The sequence below is a fragment of the Lissotriton vulgaris genome, chromosome 10 (genome assembly GCF_964263255.1).
Source record: "Lissotriton vulgaris chromosome 10, aLisVul1.2, whole genome shotgun sequence".
Lineage (NCBI taxonomy): Eukaryota > Metazoa > Chordata > Amphibia > Caudata > Salamandridae > Lissotriton > Lissotriton vulgaris.
Window position 1 is genome coordinate 231,774,344 of NC_141698.1, and position 18,608 is coordinate 231,792,951.

Genomic DNA, 18,608 nt, shown 5'->3' on the forward strand with positions numbered 1-18,608 from the left:
ACCAATTCCCTAAGCTGTTCCGGGATAATGCCATACCATATACTATTAAGTGCATTATAATCCTCGCGGTTATATGTTAACTTTGGTTTGGCTTTATCAAAACATGTCATGTAAGGTGTCATACGATTTGGAATACTATCCCCTCGACAGTCCTGTCGACAGGGATAGCATTCCACCCCTCTAGAGGGAGACGACATGCTACTTTGCTAAAACGCGGTTGATTTTAAAAGAAGCCTCAGCACCACAAAATGGATGCTTCTGCCACAGACACGAGTCTGACCTCCTGCAGCTGACCGAAACTCAGCCAAGGAGGCCTGGACAAAGGGTTTCCTGTCACAGGGAGGTGTCACACCACCCCAGACAGGAGATAGTGGATTGTAGCAGGGAGGTTTGAAAGAAACCAGACACTGCCTGGGGAGCACAAGGCTTCCCCTTGCATAATCCGGTCAAACCGGTTCTGGGGCACACCAGCCCCAGTCCCAGCGCGACCTGGACAAAGGGAAAGGGGTGTAACCACCCCCTTCCTGGGTCCCACCCATAGGAGGGGACCTAGCAGGTAATCCAGCCCCCTAGATTGGTATAAGAATGGGAGCAGTGCCAACGCACTCCGATTATCCTGATGAAACTTAAGAAACGAAACTCTGGACCCTTCGACATCCTACTCGACGTAGAAGACTGAAGAATCTCCATTGTGGTCAAGTAGTGACCACCCTGCGCAAACAGGCACCATCCAGCACCTCGACGTTTGCTTTGTTGCAGTTCCCGCCGGAACTCGAGCGACAGAGACCGACAAGACCAAGCGTGCCTGCCTTCTAACAGCCCGATCCACAGTCCCTGCAGAGCTGAGACCCGTGGAGGCGACCGGAAGCGTGGGGCCCGCCATCTTGGAGAAACCACGAGACGCTGCCTGTGCAGCCCACGAGTGACCCTCGAAGCTGTACATTGGGGTTTGAGAAGCCCCAGCCCTGAGCCGCTCTTGCACCGAAGCTCACCCCTCTACACTCACTGAGTGCTGCGTGGGGCCCTTCTGCATCTTTTGGCTCAACGTGTTGGCCCGGTCACTTGCCCGTTGGCTTGTGGCCCCTGTGCCGACGAACTACGAAATCTAACTTGTGATTCTGGTTGCTCCAGACTTGCACTCGCTCCTCTGAAAAGGAGCAACCGCTCTGACCCTCCCGGTCCAAGTGAGAAGCAATCTTCCAGTCCTGCGTGGATTGCTCTTGCCAAGTGTTGTTTGCTCCAATCCTGAAGCCGACAGCGCCGACGGCGAGAGTCTTCGTGGGACAGCTCATGATCCGCTCCTGGACGTCGCAGATGCCCTAGAGCCCACGTGGCAGCGGAGAGAAGCTCCTCGACAACCACCTGATTGCGCCCGACATTGCCTGGTTCCGTCCTGGTTCCACCCTGGTCACTGCTGAGTGACCCAGACTCTGTCCCCTCTGCTTTCAGGTACTCTACAACTCCGATCCACCCTTGGATCACACCGGACACTTCTCCTTCACGACGCCTGCAGCATCTTCAACTCCAAGCACCATCAACCAGCGTGGCAAAACCCGACACTACTTCGCAACTGTGCTCCCGCTTCCTGTGGGTGAGGTAACTCATCAACGCCGGTGTTCCCACACTAGTACTCACCTCTAGTGTATGTGTCTAAAGTTTCATCCTGCTAGGTTAAGGGGAAGTCTCCTTAAACTATAACTTTATAACTTTTACGCACCATAGACTGTGCATTGGTGCGTGCGTGTGCTTTAAGCACTGCACCCGAATCCCGCGGGCTTTTCCCGACTTCAGCATTGCTAGTCCCGACTGCTCCCAACGATTCCCTATGCCTAACCACTGTTCGATTGGTATCTCTTATACCACTTTTTTAATATATGGTTTGCGTGGCCCCCCAGCGTCATCCATAATTGTGCAACTTTCATATGTTTAACTGTGCTTTTGTTTTAACGCTTGTGCCTCTGCACTCATAAAGAGTACAGAGGATTATTTTAGAAATAAATACATATATTATTTTTATATATATCTTGTGTGGTGTCCTTTCATTTGGTATTACAGTATTGTGATTGGTAAAACAGCTCGCTTAACACGACCTCTTGAGTTTAGCCTTTAAGGCTGCTTAGTCCATGCTACCACTAGGATAGCTTGTCTAATAAGGTTGACTTACAACCAGACACCATAAGGGATTGTTTGGACTGATACAAGGTGGTTCCAGAATTGGAAACATCACATATCAGGCCAACTTCTCACAGCATGACACTTCTCCGAGAGGCTAGTAAATCTGCTCCATGGTCTACTGCAGAAAGCTGAATCCTGTGGAAAGTAAATAAGGCCATGGCAAGCGTTTTTCTTTATATTACGACACTACCTTGTTAATTGTGTTCAGAGTGAATAGTATTTGAAAATTAAAGCAGGATATTTTAAACTATTTTAGTTACCATAACATGTGTTTGCTTTTCTTTCACTTTTTTTTAACAACCCTTGACCGATAAACATTAAAACCAACATCTCAGCATAAGCATCAGATAGAAGACACATATTGGCTTTGCCAATGCTGCCACTGAGAAAAAGCTGAATTCAGGCTAATCTGTTGCTGTGATGGCAGAAAAACCAAAGCCAAAAGTGCTATTGCATTTAGAAGCACTGTGAGGCGCCCTGCAACATTTTTAACTTAGTGCTAACTGCATTATGGTAAAATACATTGCCTGGACCCTATGACTTCAAAGAAGCTCCCACAGCAGGAAAGTCTGTCTGCCACACCTATATGCAGGGTCCTTCTGGTGCTCTAGTAGGCAGGCACCACACACAAGTTCTCCTGCTTTGAGGAGCACTGACGGAGACTGCCCAGTCTAGTTAACATCATTTAATTGCTGTTCATTTGATTACATTTCTGGTCCCTGAAAATACTGTATAGCACAATAATTCCTTGTTCCATGCTCCTCCCACTGCATTGAATGAGGGATTCTTGTTCTGCAGGGCATTTCAGCTGCATTTCTCCCTTTTTAACCTGGGGCAGTCTGATGCAGAAACTGAGGAATCATACGCAGTTTCGCTTTTAATAACTGTAGGTTGAAAAAAAATATTCACCCACCCCCTACCGTTATTCTAGAGGGATAAATAGGGTCCTGTAAAAGTCTTGGGGTGGAATCAACATTGCAGTGTGCTCATATAAGTGGCATGACTTGGGAATATGTTAGGTTTAGGTCCACCATAAACAAATGCCTACCCTGTACCAGGCTTCAGTGCACTGCTAAGCTGAGATGCATAAAATACAAAACAAGTTTACCATTTCGAATTTCTTTGCATTTATCAATAATGCGTTTTGGATAAGCTGCATGTTTTATATAGCACAAATGTGACCCGAAGGTATCAGAGTTCTTTACATGAGCACCTGGATTGGATTTCGTTGCTGGCAGAGTTGGGTTGGGAATGCAGGCCATCAACTTTTTCCTGAGGCTAGTTGTGGGCCATTTCCAACCTACCTTTTATTTTATTTTCAAAAATGTTTGTTATACACTACATGAGTATTCATTAAGCACGCATTTCTCCCAAACAGATCTCAGAATGGAAGTTCAACTGTTCTTGATTAAACTCTTCACAGAATTAGCACTGTCATTTATCACTGCAGCCCAAAGACAAAAAAAGAAAAAAGCAGAAAGTTAACAAACCAATTTAAGACACTCAAATATAGCATCTAACTTAAATACACTACAGTTGGACTTAGCCCTCTCTACATGGTCACCCCAAACCTATTTGCCTTCACCCTACTGTTTTATTAACATCTTTGTGTTGGCTTTTTAGGATTCTGTGCACTTTACCACCACTACTCAGTGCTAATGTGCTGATGCTCTCCCTGTAAAATCTGGCACAATTGGCTTACCCTTGATTGGTACATTTAATTTACTTGTAGGTACCTCGTATATGGGACCACAGGTGTTAGTATGTTAGTACTGAGCAGCAGCATTCATTGTTGCACCCGCTAACGGTAGCCCTATAATTCAAACCTCAGGCTTACCATTGCAGCTTGAAGTGCAGCTTAAACTGCCTGTTCAATCAGACAAACATTATCCAGGCCTAAACCTTCCTTTTTAATATATATTAAAAAAAACTGAAGTAAGCCGTAAACAACCCAAAAGGCAGGGTGCATTTTATCTGAAAAAGTAGGACATGTTTTTTATGTTTTACATGTTCTAATAGTGAAATACTCCCCCAAAAAATATCACTACTGTAAGGCCTATCTCTTCCATAGGATAACATTGGGTAACCTTATTACATTTAATACATGCTAACATTTGATTAGGAGCAGGCAGAAATATCATGTTTGAACATAAGAATTGAAATGTAAAATCCTCTTTAATAATAAAGTCGAATTTTAGATTACAATTTTGAAAATGCCACTTTTAGTTTTGATCTAAACCATCTTTAAAGATCTACGTTCAATCCCTAAGTAAGTCTGAGACAGCTTTTTGTCTGATTGCTTTGAGGTTGTTCAGGTTCAAAATTTATAGTTTTTCCTTTTACTTTTTGGTATAGATAGTGACAGATGTAATTGACATTGGCAGTTGTGATACTGTAGAATGGCACAGTTGGTGCCAGGATAAAGTCTACACAATATAAATTGGTTAATCCTTAAATATAGCTGAAGCGTTTTGGAGTGTTTGAAGATTAATTTGATGGTAACATGTGCACCTTTTTCTTTTTCGTTTTTCAGCTCTTTCCTGAGGATAACCTTGTTAAAACACAATTGGGGTTTGAAACGCGTAGACCGTTTTTTTGTGACAAAACAAGTCTTCTTTAAACATTTTGAGTATCAGGTCCACATCTGATTGTGTCAACTAATGATTTTGAGTTTCCTATTGACCTGAATTCACTGCAGTTTGGCAAACTTTCTCCTTGGGTTTGAGTTCTATCCTACATACTCCTGATTTACTGGTGTACCCTTCCAACCTTTCCCTTGGGTTTCTATTCTGTTTTTTCTTTTTCTTTGACTTATTCTTTCTAGTTTTTGTTGGAATTTGAGCTTGCTCATATGTCTTAAATGTTTTTAAATATGAAATGTACTGTAGTGTCATATTTGTGATTGTTATATTTGTATTATATGGTTGTATTGTTTTGAGGTCCTAAAAATATTTTGAATGTTCATATAAATAGTAACATGAACTGGTTTATCTTGAAATAATTCTTTAAAAGACAGATAAAAACACAAAAAGAAAAATAAACATTTGTTTTACTATCACTATGAGTGCCACATGTGACTGTGATGAAGAAAGTGTGAATAAATGTCAGTATTGGCATTTGTATTGGTGTGTTCACTTTTAGAAAGTTGCAATTTTCCTGCCCTAAACTTTGAGGTCTTGTAGGGGTTTCCAGCTGCCGTGGCCTGTTAATTGCTCCCCGATCAGGAATGTGTATTGAGCACAATGGAACTGAACACCAGCTTTTGCCTCCAGACATCTTGGATTCAGGGCAGGAGAAGAAATTGGAAAGAAGGCACTTTACAGAACCAGATGTTGTACTCCAACTTCAAAGGGTGGGAACAGGCATAAATATTGGACCTCTTGAGCCACTCATCTGTACACTCTTAGACCTGTGGGTATTATAGAAGAGGGACTGCCTTGTTCACCAGAGGACTGTCCTTCTGCCTGAGCCCTTCCTTGTTTTTCAGAGGACTGCCTTGCTGCTACCAGAGGTCTGTCCTGAAGCTTGAAGCCTTCCTTGTACCATCAGAGGACTTCCCTGCGACTTGAGGCCTGCCTTGCTGCTTGATCATAAGACTACCTGAGTGACTCAATGTGTCAGTTGACTGACCTGCTATTCTGAGCTGCATGGATACAACTAGTATTAGAGGTCGTCCTACAACTGCCCAGCTGATCTGCTACAAATGGGTCTGCCTGGATCTGCAACTTGACCTGACCGCTCTGCTGGAGTGAATTCTTGATCCCCAAGAGGTGCTTCCCTAGGTCCTGGACCATTGGATGGCATCATTTAAGCTCCCTCTGTAAAATCTTGACATTTTCAACTCTGCGCACCAGACTTTGAGAAGGTAACTTTTTCAGCGGGACTAACCTGTTCCCTTTATCTGGCCCTCACTCCATTGTGGTCAGTTTTAACTTGTGACTTTATCCTGGTCTAGCGCAATCCGATACCCACCGTTAGTGCTTTCTGCTTCTTGGTGCTATTTTCACTTAAACCTTTACAATTGCATATCTCTGGCTATACCCATTATTTTATGTCATTTTGGTCATATTTTATTTATGACATTTTGCTCTAGTTTTCTGAATTAATTTTGGATTGTTATTTTGTTGTGTTTCACTTTATTTCTGTTTGCAAAAATACTTAACACAGTGTCTCTAAGTTAAGCCTGGCTGCTTTTGTGCCAAGCTACCAGAGAGTTAAGCACAGGTTAATTTACAGACTTTTGTCGTTCATCCTAACAAGGCTTGTGGTTGTTGCTTGAGAAGGGTTTTCACCATTTCAATCAGAAATCCAATTTCTTACAACTCTCCAACCTCTGAAGAAGCACTCCTGAAATCATATCCACCGGCTTCTCCATTCCCTAGTGCACGCGAGTGTCAAGATCTGGACATCATTTAGCTAATAGAACCATTAATCAGGGTCAGTGGACATTCCCGTAAGAACTGCCTTCATTGGCTCCACCTGATTAAAGACAGATGATTTTACACCTTGTTCCATTCTGAGTTTGTTTGATATCACATAGAGGCAACCAGGCCCTAGGCTAGCATCTCACCATTCACCTCCACGGTTTGCTTTCTGTGCAGAGTCTAGACCTGCAAAGAACAGCAAGAGGAGGTCATCAAGTTTCACTGTCTTGTTTTGCTGCTAGCAAATTTTGGTCATTGGTTATGACTCTCTCGCTCTCGTAGTATATTTCCTGCTGTATCCCACCCTCCTACTTACCAAAGCTCATGGTGGTCACAGTTTCGGTTCTGCCTCACCAGTACAATTTGCTTAATTTTGGGAGATTTTGTGTTATGCAAAATTCCCAAAATTACTTCAGTACACCACTTTGTATTATTATGTGACACTCGTGGTAAAAATGTACTGCCATTGAATCTGCCAAGTGCCCGCTTCACAACAACCGTCTGAGCGTCTCATTTTGGATTTTACCTCCTGTGTGGGCTCTGTTTTCCCTTCGGCTCCATTCTTGGCCCGATACTTCCACTCTTCCTTTAGCTCTGGCTTAAGGTTACTGATTTTGTCGTTCCAGCTGTGTTGCCACGTATACACAGGGAAGCAATACTCATTATGATATTGACATTCTGAGAGAGTAACCCACTCAGCTATCAATTGCTATTATGCTCAGTTCTATTGCATTTTGTCCTGATGATAACCTGATAATTTCTGATCTGTCCAAATGCCGTTGACAGTTACTCGTCAGAAAGTTCAACATTTACTGATTTCCTCCAGTAATCAGCCTCAAACATTTATGAACTCTTTACTACAAAGAAACATGTCTGTAATTCACGAATACATCGCCTAGTATGTATTTTCACCTTTCCTTCTCTTTCTGTGATCTTTGTTGCGCTGCACAAACGTTTGTCTCGAGCTCTGTATTCTCAATTTGTACTGAGCACTTAAAACATATATGTACATATTATAATTTGTTTGTATAGACTGTGCTGCAAAAAATCTATAGTACATAAAATAGAATTTGTTCATCACAATGTTTCCTTGGCTTATCCTTTATATCATTCCTTGCCTTTATCAATACACTTACTAGGAATTGTGTTTATTGATATAATTGTTAATTGTGTGACAGACTGTGTATGTATGCTATCAATAATAAAACAAACATTGGCAAAGACAGTCACTAGCGCTTTGCTAATTCTTGTTTGCTGCCGATATTGGCATTCCAATGCATGTAGAATTGCAGTCCAAGCACTGGCAATTCCAGTGTTGGTGGGTGGCCATTTTGGATTGTTATTTTGTACACTTCCAAGATGGTCATCACATTGTGTACTGACACAATGTGACATATTAAGTGATGGGAGCAATGTTTGCACATAGTCTTACCACTGGCAATCGTTCTCAGTAGCATTCCAGCACGTATTTTTTCTCCCACAAAGTCGCTCTAGACAGAGATGCCTTTTACAGATCAGTACTGAACCTGTGCCACGTGGGAGCAGTCAATCCCAAACTGCCAAGAGAGGACCCCCTCCAGAAGAAAGGAACACAAGCAACCTCAGACTAGTATTCTCATCAGGCCTTTTCGCTGTACAACTGGAACCAAGCTGCACCTGAGTAGAAGAGGCCTACAAAACCAGTCTTCAGTTGCTTGTATGTTCCAGTTTAGAGAGGACCTGGCTTGGCAGTTTAGGCTGGACTGCTCCTATTGGAGCGGGATCAAGGCTGATTTTCGTATTTCTGGGTCTCATCTGAGGTAGCATGGTGGGCAAAAAAACGATGGACTGGAATGCTACTCTGAGCAACTGCCATTGATTAGGCTATTTGCAAGCATTCCTCCCATCACCTTTTGTGTGTTTGAAACAATATGGCCGACATTTTAGAGTGATCGAACAGTAAGGTACAAACAACATTCTTATACAGTTGCAAGAGAGCTCCATGTTGTGTGTAGGCCACCTTCTGCTGCTGGCGTTTCCAAGGCTTGGGATGCAATTCAGTAAGAAGTTATAAAGACATAACCTGGAAGCCGTTTTAGAAGTACACAGAAATCTTTCAACCGTCTGGTGCTATTGGTTTGCCAGTGCTTGCAACACAATTCTTTAAACATGGAAAATCCTAACGCAGCAGTGATGGACAGTATATCATGGAAGGCAGAGAGAGAAAGGGTATGGGAAGAGAGACATTGCATTTCAGAGTGGACTCTAACTTGCCACGTTCTGGCTAGGGAACCATTTACCAGCACCTTTATCTATTGCTGCAGTTCGTCTGTCCTGGGAACTTACAGCCTGATTCATCAAAGACCCTTTTTGCGAGTCTTTAATAGCGATTCATAAGGAATCGCTATTACAGACTCGCAAAACGGGATTCATGTAGGAATCGCAAAATTAAATGCGATTCCTACACATTCCTGATTTGCGATTAGCAAATAGCTAATCGCAAATAAGGAATAACTCCCCATTCATTCCTATGAGCCAAAAGGCCCATAGGCATGAATGGGGAGTATTCCTTATTTGCGATTAGCAATTTGCTAATTGCAAATAAGATAGCGATTTTAAGGGTGCCAGGGGTGTCCAAAGGACACCCTGTAGCACCCCTGAAATGCACATTTAACCAGGTGTTGTGCACACACATGTCCAAAGGACATGTGTGTGTGTAACATGCAACTTAGAAAAATGCTTTTAAAAGCATTTTTCTAAGTTTTCGCTATTTACCACGAGGTTTGACCTCGCGGTAAATAGCGGCCCGAAATTGCGAATTCGCAATTGAAAATTGGATGATGAATTGCATTTAAGGAATCTCAAATAGAGATTCCTTAAATGTAATTCCTCGCAAATTTGCAAATTCGCTATTACTGATTTTGGCATTTGGGATGATGAATCCCAAATGCAAAAATTGCGCTCGCAAAGGGCCAGATTCTGAGAATCTGGCCCTTTGCGAGCGCAAATCAGCTTCATGAATCTGGCCGTATGTCATGCAGACTGACAGTCGTTCTTCAGCTGCTCATTGCTCATCTGACTTGGAGCTGCCTCCTGTACTTACTGTGCATCAATGGAAGAAGGTCACTTCAGTGTGCGCCGTCCATATATCCCCTAGGCATGTCATCATGCCCTCTTCCTCATTTCCTGTAGGCCGCCCTCCCTTTCTTCCTATATAATGTGCTCGGACCCAATGTGTAGTGCATCACAAATGCTTGGGTAACTTTCTGTCAGCTTGTTTCTGCCTTTTAAGCTGTTCTACTTGTCCCAACGTTTCCCTTTTTGCTTCTCATTGTTTTCCGAGTCTTCCTGCTGGTGTGCTCTGGTACTTCTTCCATACTTGCAGCACAGGATGAGTGCCTGGTTCCTCTTCAGTCTTTTGGGCCTTGGCTCCTCCATGTTTTTTATGCCTGTTTGGCTTTTTCTCTCATGCCAGTGGCCCTTCTTGAAGACGCTTGTTATTGCCAAATAGCTGTCAACTGTATTCAGCAACAAAGTGCCTACAACAAATAGTCGTCCTTTCTTCTAGCAAGCACAACGGGAGAAGGAAACACGAACATTGCATCCAGACATTCATACTACATTTCCATTTATGTGTAGATTGCAGAGCGCGCAATTCAGTGAATTCCTTTTCTGGTGTTGTGGGGTTTGAGCGTAGGAATCGTGGGGGACAGAATGATTTATCACCCCCAGATTTTGGAGTGGAGGCAGGGCCGGCTCTAGGCATGTGCAAGCTGTGCACCTGCACAGGGCCACCAAACCCCAGGGGCCACCACGCCAATATATATCCTTAATATATTAATCCTCTGAGGATGGATACATATTTGCGTGGTGGCCCCTGGCAGGGATTTGGCGGCCTCCGGCTCTGTTCCACTTCTAAACTCCCTGACCCCCACCCCTCTTTACTGGCCTGCGCGCTCCGCCCCGCCCGGACCCCCTCTTCTGGGCCCCCTACCTATGCTCCCTGCCCAGGGCCACCATGAGCCTAGAGCCGGCCCTGGTGGAGGGGACGCAGGGGCCATTATGTGGGATGAAAAAACTGGGGGGGGGGGGGGTCTCTCAAAGGTTGTGGCCAATGTAATTAAGGGTGTGGCTTAAAACACGTAAGCTAGAAATCTGTGCTTAGCATAGTGGGCCGCCCGACTTGCATCTGGTTGTTTTTGTCACTGTATCCAGATATGATACAGCAAGTAATATCATACCTACAAGAAGTCAGGACTATTGGCTTTGTCAATGGTTGTTAGTTGCATAAGATAAATAAGCAGCAACTATGGCTTGTATATAATATTGAAAAAGCTTCCACCTAAAGCTCTTGTGACACCACGACAATGTTGCTGCTATTGAGTTTCGAAAACAGAAGGGAAATCCAGAGAGAAAAGGACTCCCTTTGAAGGATTTCCCTTCCCCTACAACGCTCACCTGGCATGACATCATGCTGCAAGTATTGAGAAGTGAGCTGTGTGAGCACGGACACGTCGACGTGTCTGCTGTCATTGCAGTCCCCAAAAAAACGGACCGCCTGTGCCAGGGCACAAAACAGAGCCCGATAGAGACCCGTTTCGAGGCCCCCTTTACAAAACTGTCGGTGGTCAGCACTGGTGAGACCTGACCCACTTAAAGCCCTGGGCGTGTGTAAAAAAAGTTTTTAGACTTATTTTAGAAGTCATATACGTTTTCATGACATTTGTTGTCTGGTTTACATCTGTTGGTGGCTAGGGTCGTGCTTTGGCTCTTAAAGACAGGCCACACCCCAGGCTCCGCTCTTTTGAAGACTTCCCGTGTTCCTCTGAGAAATGCAGTTGTCGGAGTCTGAGGGCAGACCAGAGTGCCTCTTCTAACGTCAAGGGCACATGACATTTCAGTTCGAGGTTTCCCAAGGCTTGAGGTGTGGTGGCTGGGGCGGTCTGTTCGCAGAGTTCCTCCTCTCCGTCTCGTCATCCTTTCCCAGGTAGGTATATAGCTGTGAGACTCTGCAAGTTCTGACAGGCTTCCCTCCACATGCCCGGGGCCAGCGTGCTGCATTTCTGACAGTATTCAGGATCCTGTCACCGCCTCCTTTCAGGCAGTTCACCGAATAACCACCCCTCCTTGCTTATGTTCGCGTCCGAAGGTGCAGATTTCGTGGCCTCTGCCTTCGGGAAACAGGCTGGGCGCTATCGCAGAAGCGAGAAGGTTGTCAGCCTCCAAGTTAGCACTACCTGCGCCTCTTGGTGGAAGCAGGAATGCCAAGCATCATTCGGGCTTTTACAGGGCGCCCTGGGTGGAGTGAAGTGTGCAAGTCTCCGTACGGAACAAGAGCAGGAAACATCAATTCATTCGCACGTCCCCGTGCAGCAGCCAAGGCTTAAAATACTTGCCGCAGTAGTAACTCGCAGCATGCGCACATACCAAGAGAGGGTGAACTTTGACGTCACAACGCAGGGATAACCTCGCTGATTCCGACATCCGGCTGAACATACGAACACCACGTATGTGTGAGAGGAGAAACGGTTTTACACTGTCCGTCCACGTACACCAAGAGGGTAGACACGGCAGGTCGCCCCATACGTGTGCCTAACGCCTACAGCAGTGACTCTAAAGCCACCGCGGCGATGACAAGGGGTTCGTGAGTACAGTGACCTGTGGTGCACCCTGGGAGCCATGGATCTAATATTGCCGCAGCCCTGCTCTGCAGATGTGAACAGCCCGCAGGTCTTTGCCCAGGCTCCCTCCCGGTGAGACAGCCTTCCAGGCATGTGTCATGGGAGAGACAGCGGAAGATTGCTCCGGCCGTTCCGCCAGTGTCTTGGAGTCCATGGATCTACATGGGGCGTCGTCCCGTTTAGCTGTGCAGGCTGCAGTCGGGGCGTCCAAGCAGCAGAGGCGCAGACCTCGAAGCCTGTGCTATACGGACAGCGGCTTGGGGCCGGAACCCCGCGACTCCCCTTCACCGCCCGCACTTCTGGAGGTGTTTCGATTGCGCTCGAGCAGGGGGTATGAGTTTGAGAGCCGGCCCCTGAGCCCGGGCGCGGGGCAGCACTCTGAGCCTCGCCGGCGCCCCCTGAGCATGTGCATTGCGGACATGAATAGCCTATCGTCTGGGCCCCCCGCCCCCCAGTGCCAGTCGGTGCTCACCTGGGGCCCTTCTCGCTGGAGCCAGAGGTGGAATAAGTTTACAGGGAGAACAGGAACGGCCGCCACAGGTGACCGCAGGCCGAACCCGGAGCCCTGCGGTACGAGCCTGTCGTCGCTGCGGAAGAGCTTCAGCTTCAGGCTGCGGCGCGGCCAGGAGTACCCGCGCGTGGAGGAGCATCCTTCGCGACGGATGCGCACCCGCAGCGAGGGGGACACCGGCTCCCTGCACCCCGGCCCCAGCCGCAGAGACTTACTGGCCACAGAACCAGCCCCTGCGCCCGCCAAGCACTTGACCGAGTCCAGCTTCTGGAAGATGCTAATGAGCCCCTTTCGGAAGAAGGAATATACCGCCAGCGGGCCTGTCCAGGGCAAGAAGAGCCTCCCTCTGTGGAAGAGACGGGCTGCCGAGCCCGTGCTCGTTGCAGTGACGCACACGAGTGCCGGTAAGTCAGTGTAACCTTCACGGTGTGGGAGGAGGGAGGACATAGTCAGAGCCAGAGGTGGTAAATACTTGCTTGGCCAGAACGTATTCTAGTGGGCCAGAGGCCACTGAGACCAGATTAATGCTACCCCGGCCTTGCCGTTTCATCCCCCAGTCTTTGTGTTGGTTGGTTCCCCCACGCACACCCTTCACATTTCTTGCCCCACCCACCTTTTTAACACAAACCTGCGCTTTCACTGTACTTTTTTAAAATTTACTGATCCAACTGGGATCGTTAAATAAAGAGAACATTTTTAGGTCTTGTGGTGTTAACCGCGCGAAAGCGCGGTCTCGCCAGAGACCTATAGTGAGCAACTCGGCTTTCCAGGAGACAGGAGCTGGCCACGCGCATCTTCCAAAAGGCGATCGGAGCGGGCCGCACTCGTGAGAACGCGCACGTCGTGGCCATCTCCTGTCTCCTGGGAAGCTCCAACACACACACAGCCACACCTCCCCCTGCACGCATGCGCACGCATGCGCACACACAGATACACACACACAAGCTCACATACACACACATACAGAGACACACACACGAGCGCACATACACGCACACATACAGAGACACCCCCCGCTGTCGCACACATACACACACACAAGCGTGCGCACACACAAGCGCATCAACCCCCCCACCACTGCCGAGCAGTAGCTATCATTGCCCCCAAGAAGCATTGCGATGTGAAGAGGACTGACCCCCGCTGCTGTGCACTTCGCATCCCCCACCAGAAGGTACTGTTCTTGTGTGCGACGTGCGCTGCGCTCCAGACCTGAAGTCGGTGAGGCGCGCACCCCCTCGAGCCCCCTGAATGATCGTACACTGTGTGGCCGTACCTGGGAGACGTCCCCATCCTGTCTCCCGGCCTTGGTACGAACCGCACAGCTCCAGCACCCAGTACGCCTCGCCCCCCTTCCTCAGTGCCGTACGCTTCATACGCGAGACACGTGAGGTTTAGCGGGGCCGCTCTAGATTTACCGTACGAGACGAACTGAAGCGCTGCGAAGCGTACCAGAGTTAGCGAAAGGTGTCCACATGCGGTACACGGTGCCTGGACCATTGCGGGACTAAGATTAAGCTGTGAAAGGTCATTTTGAGACCCAGTGACGCGTGTTATGTACAGGCGATACATGCACTGCACGAGGAGACGCAGGTACAGGGGCAGAGAGGCAGGAAGTGTTCCATGTGATATTATTGCAGGTGTAATTTTGTAAGTGTGCGCATTCCCACATAGTACAACGCCCCGTATTTTTTCTGTACAGTGTGGTTCTGTACTTTACAGGTAGCAGCCTCTCTGTGTGTCCCCCTGTGTTCTGCAGACCCTTTCCTGTATTCGTCTGTTTCCATATAATACTCTTGTGAAGTGTATGCCTCCACTGGCAGATCGAGGTGCTCTGCATAAGAACTATATTGTGTGGTTCAGTTAAAACCAGGTAAAAAATCTTTGATGATGAGGCACATGTAGATGGAACAGTACCCAACAGAGCACATTACACGTATTTACAAATTGGGGGTATCAGTTGATTGAATGGTTTGCCCACATTCGATTTTTGATCACATTGTAAACCATCATTAGAGTGTTAGTCCTAAAAAGTACATTTGAATATGGGTACCCTCAAACTGGTTTTGTCAATCGGGGGGGTATCGTGTGAATGCCTTTGTGCAAACAATGTTTATATACCAATTGCAAATTAAAGACAAAAAATTAATGCAAAGCATTGTCATTTACAATGCCAGTAACTCAAACTTTAATGCTGCGAGACCTATTGCATTGCAAATGCTTGTTTTTTTCGTTTCCTCTTTACCCATGTACATCATTGCTAAAAATCATTGACAAAGGTTCCACAGACATTTTGGCTTTGCCAATGCTTGTTAATTAGGCCTGCAAACCTAAAATGGTTATAGGGTATGGCACTCTGCAATGCCTCATGCAGACCTGCCTATTTTTTAGGCGGGTGAGGGTCTGCGGACCTGGATGTGACCCTGTGGATATATTTTTAGGATTCTTGAGTGTATAAAATCTGCACATTTTTCCATGAACCTGCAGACAGACCATGGTCCTGCGTTTAAGGGTAGAAGGGAGGGTATTTTTTACACCGCTTCACTAATACCCATGTCCTAAATGGTAGTGGAGTCTCTTGACCATTGCTCTCCACATAATCAGTGACACTAGAACTATGGGCATTGGAGTTGCTGCAGCACCCCCAGAAAACTTTGAAGTATTTCACATGAGAACGAGCAATAAACATGCAATGTATTTTGTATTTTGCAGCATTTGCTCTATTTACAAAAGGGTTGTTAAACATCAGACAATTTAAGATAATTTATTGCATTTCTTTTTTTGAAATATGAATTGTGTTTTTTTCTCCGACTGTAAAGTGAGGCACATGTTAAAAAAATATAATTTCTTCCACAGGCTTGGGGCCTGATTGAGTGGCTTTATTCGGATGCCATAATCTGAAACTGAGTTTTGCTAATTTTCGCATATTCCAAGTTTTTGAAGAATAACACGCACATTATGGTGCTTACTGCATAAACATTCTCATGTTACAGCAAATACTGTACACTTAAAAAAAAAAAATCGGTCATTCTTGACCTGCTGAAATTTAAAGAAGGGTAAGGTGTTTATCACATTCGGTAATTGTTGGTTGCAGTAAATACAGCACAGCTCAGAAATCCGACCCTTCACCAACAGGGCTCTGTGCAGGGGTCAGAAAACTCTGAATCAGTCCTAAACAGGGCCAAAATGTTACACTTATTTCATAATATATCAGCAGTAATACAAATATAAAAGAATCAAATGCTCTCTTTATTCAAAAGTTGTAATAAAGATATCAAAAGTGTGGACACAAACGTAGACACATTATTTTAATTTTGGTGATGTGTACAAGGTTAACAATTCACTTCTTTAGCAAATATATTCTAGATCTATTTAATACTGAGTGAATTGCAAATCTCAAAATCACAATGTGTGCTGGCAGGCCCGAAGTATAGATGGTATACAATTGCTTCCTTCGTATATGTTTCCACTTATTTGGAGTGTCAACGCAAACAGCAACAATGGTGATTGTTAGAAATCAGATTTCTGGTTGGCTAGGGCAAGCGCCTTATCCCGGCAGAAACCACCATTCTAGTCAGGGCCAGGTAGATACACGCTGAAGATAACCCCAGCTCACCTCCTTGGTAGCTTGGCACGAGCAGTCAGGCTTATCCCAGAGGCAATGTGTAAAGCGTTTGTGCAACACACACACACAGCAGCGACACACTAGGCACACCACAAAAGAAACTCCACACAAGGTTATATAAAAATAGCCTTTGTATTATCCATAAAACATATCAGAGCATAATCACATATGTACATTGTGCCACCTGGCACTAAGGTATTACTTTACAAGGATAATATACACTTACAGGGCCAATCAGGCCACTGTCATAACCACACAATTCACATGTAGTGAAACAACCAGTAACTACTGTACTTAGTATCCACAATTTATGCATAATTCCTCAGCAGTAGTACCATATCACTGTCACTGCACACATGGGTGCTCAGCACAGTATAGAATGTTTACACAAAATTAGCAGTGCACTACAGCATTAGGCATAAATCAAACCAATGTACCCTATCCTGAACACCTATAGAGGGCACACACTATAAATGCCCCATACCCCCTTGGGCATTAATCCTGACCAAGGTACTGAGCTGAACCCTCCAGGCATTTTCTCACCTGGGCATTTTAGTACCGTTTCTGCTGGGCCCACATGCTATAAGTACGTTGTGCTCCCAAATATCCAGTAAGGCTGCTGCTGCCAGAGACCCCGCGGTGCAGCTGCACAGTCTTCAAACAAAAAGATGTGGGAAGTACGTCAGCGCTATGGAAGCACATGGACAAGGTCATCCAATGGCCCTTCGCCTGCCGGTTCAGCCGCAGTAATGCTCACGCCACTCAGTAAGGGGGCAGCTGCCATTGCCACCCGGGGCAGCTGCTCAGCATGTAAAGTAAATGTCGCCGCGGCCCCTCTTCAGGCCTCTTACCAATCCTGCTGCTTCAGACGGACTGCTCGCTCTCCGGGGACAGTCGGACTCGCCGGGACTCCTGCAGGGACCACTAGCTGGGCCACTGAGCTCCTCGCGGTTTGGCTGCTAAGTCGGTCCGATTCTGGAGCTCCCGGGGGCTCCCGACGTTGAAGAACCAGATGCAGCGGCCCGCGGCCATGTGGAGCTGCTGCGTCGTTGAAGGGGACTCCTACCAGGGCTCCTCGCTTCCTCACTGGCGAGGGAGACCTATTTTTTCACGATACTCAGAGCCCACGATGCTCCGGCACGATCTCCTTCGGTGGGCCGCACCCACCACCAGCACAGCTCCGGCCTGGCTGCCTCGTCTGGGGGCAGTTCCACCTACCGTCAGGCTGGCTTAGCCTGACTTCTGTTTTGTGGTCTTCTCTTCTCTGCAAGCCCCGCCCGCAACCAGGCACATACTTCTGCTAGTCTTCTTCTTCACTTCACGGAGGTGTGGCAACACAAGCCCACCCCACAGGCTCGCATTAAGGGTCACTAATGGAATCCTGAAGCGGTCATCTCTATCCACTGCAGTGGGGGTCAACTCCTTTGAATAGGAGGTTTTTCAGTGCTCTCAAATTACGCTTATTAAAAATGAGGAAGCCAAAAGTGCTCAGCTTGCCCTCAATTAGGGCACAATCACTGAGTGCCTAGCCTGTCTTCTTCCTGAAGACAGTGCTCTTTGCCCCCAAGTCCACAAGGGCAAAGCTGGACACAGGCAGGCCAGCACGCGGGACCTCCCAGCACAGGATAGCAACTCGGTCTCACGGCGGTTCCTCCTGGCGGAGTGTCCCTTCCAGTCCAAGTAAGCACAACAGCCCCTCACATGGGGTCACAGCCCCAATATTTATATTGCAAAGGTCTTTGTTCTCCCCCTGCACAGGCTCTGCACCCGGTCCAGACCAGTTATGGGGGCACCTACACATGTGCACAACACCCTCTTTTGTCAGTGTAGGTCCTGGCTCCAGACACACCACAGGGGGACAGAGCCAGCATTTGTGTGAGGTAGGCTCTGTCCTTTTCAGGCCTAGGTGCTACTCTTCCCACCACTCCAAATGCAGATTGGCCTATTCAGCCTAGTGCTGACTCACCCAGCCCATCAGGAGCCACTGCTCCGCCCCAGCCCCTGCCACTCTAGAGCCAGACATGCAATACACAACAAGACCGGCACAAAGACACATAGCACACAGAAATGCCCACTTCTAAAAGTGGCATTTCTAAAATAGTGATAATAAATCTGCGAACACCATTACGCAGCATTTATTACCACTATTCCAAATATACCAAACTTAACTACTCTACTCCTCTCAGGTAAGGAATTTACCACTGAAGCAGATATCA

General features: G+C 46.6%; 1 protein-coding gene across 1 annotated transcript in view; it reads left to right on the forward strand.

Annotated features, from left to right (window-relative positions):
* The first annotated feature begins 11,861 nt into the window (after positions 1 to 11,861).
* The window catches only part of AGAP3 (ArfGAP with GTPase domain, ankyrin repeat and PH domain 3), a 1,596,783-nt gene continuing 1,590,036 nt past the window's right edge, over positions 11,862 to 18,608 (forward strand). The window contains exon 1 of the mRNA XM_086940918.1: positions 11,862 to 13,174. Coding sequence (XP_086797044.1) covers positions 12,358 to 13,174 — 817 coding nt within the window. The 5' untranslated portion in view covers positions 11,862 to 12,357. The remainder of the gene's footprint in view (positions 13,175 to 18,608) is intronic.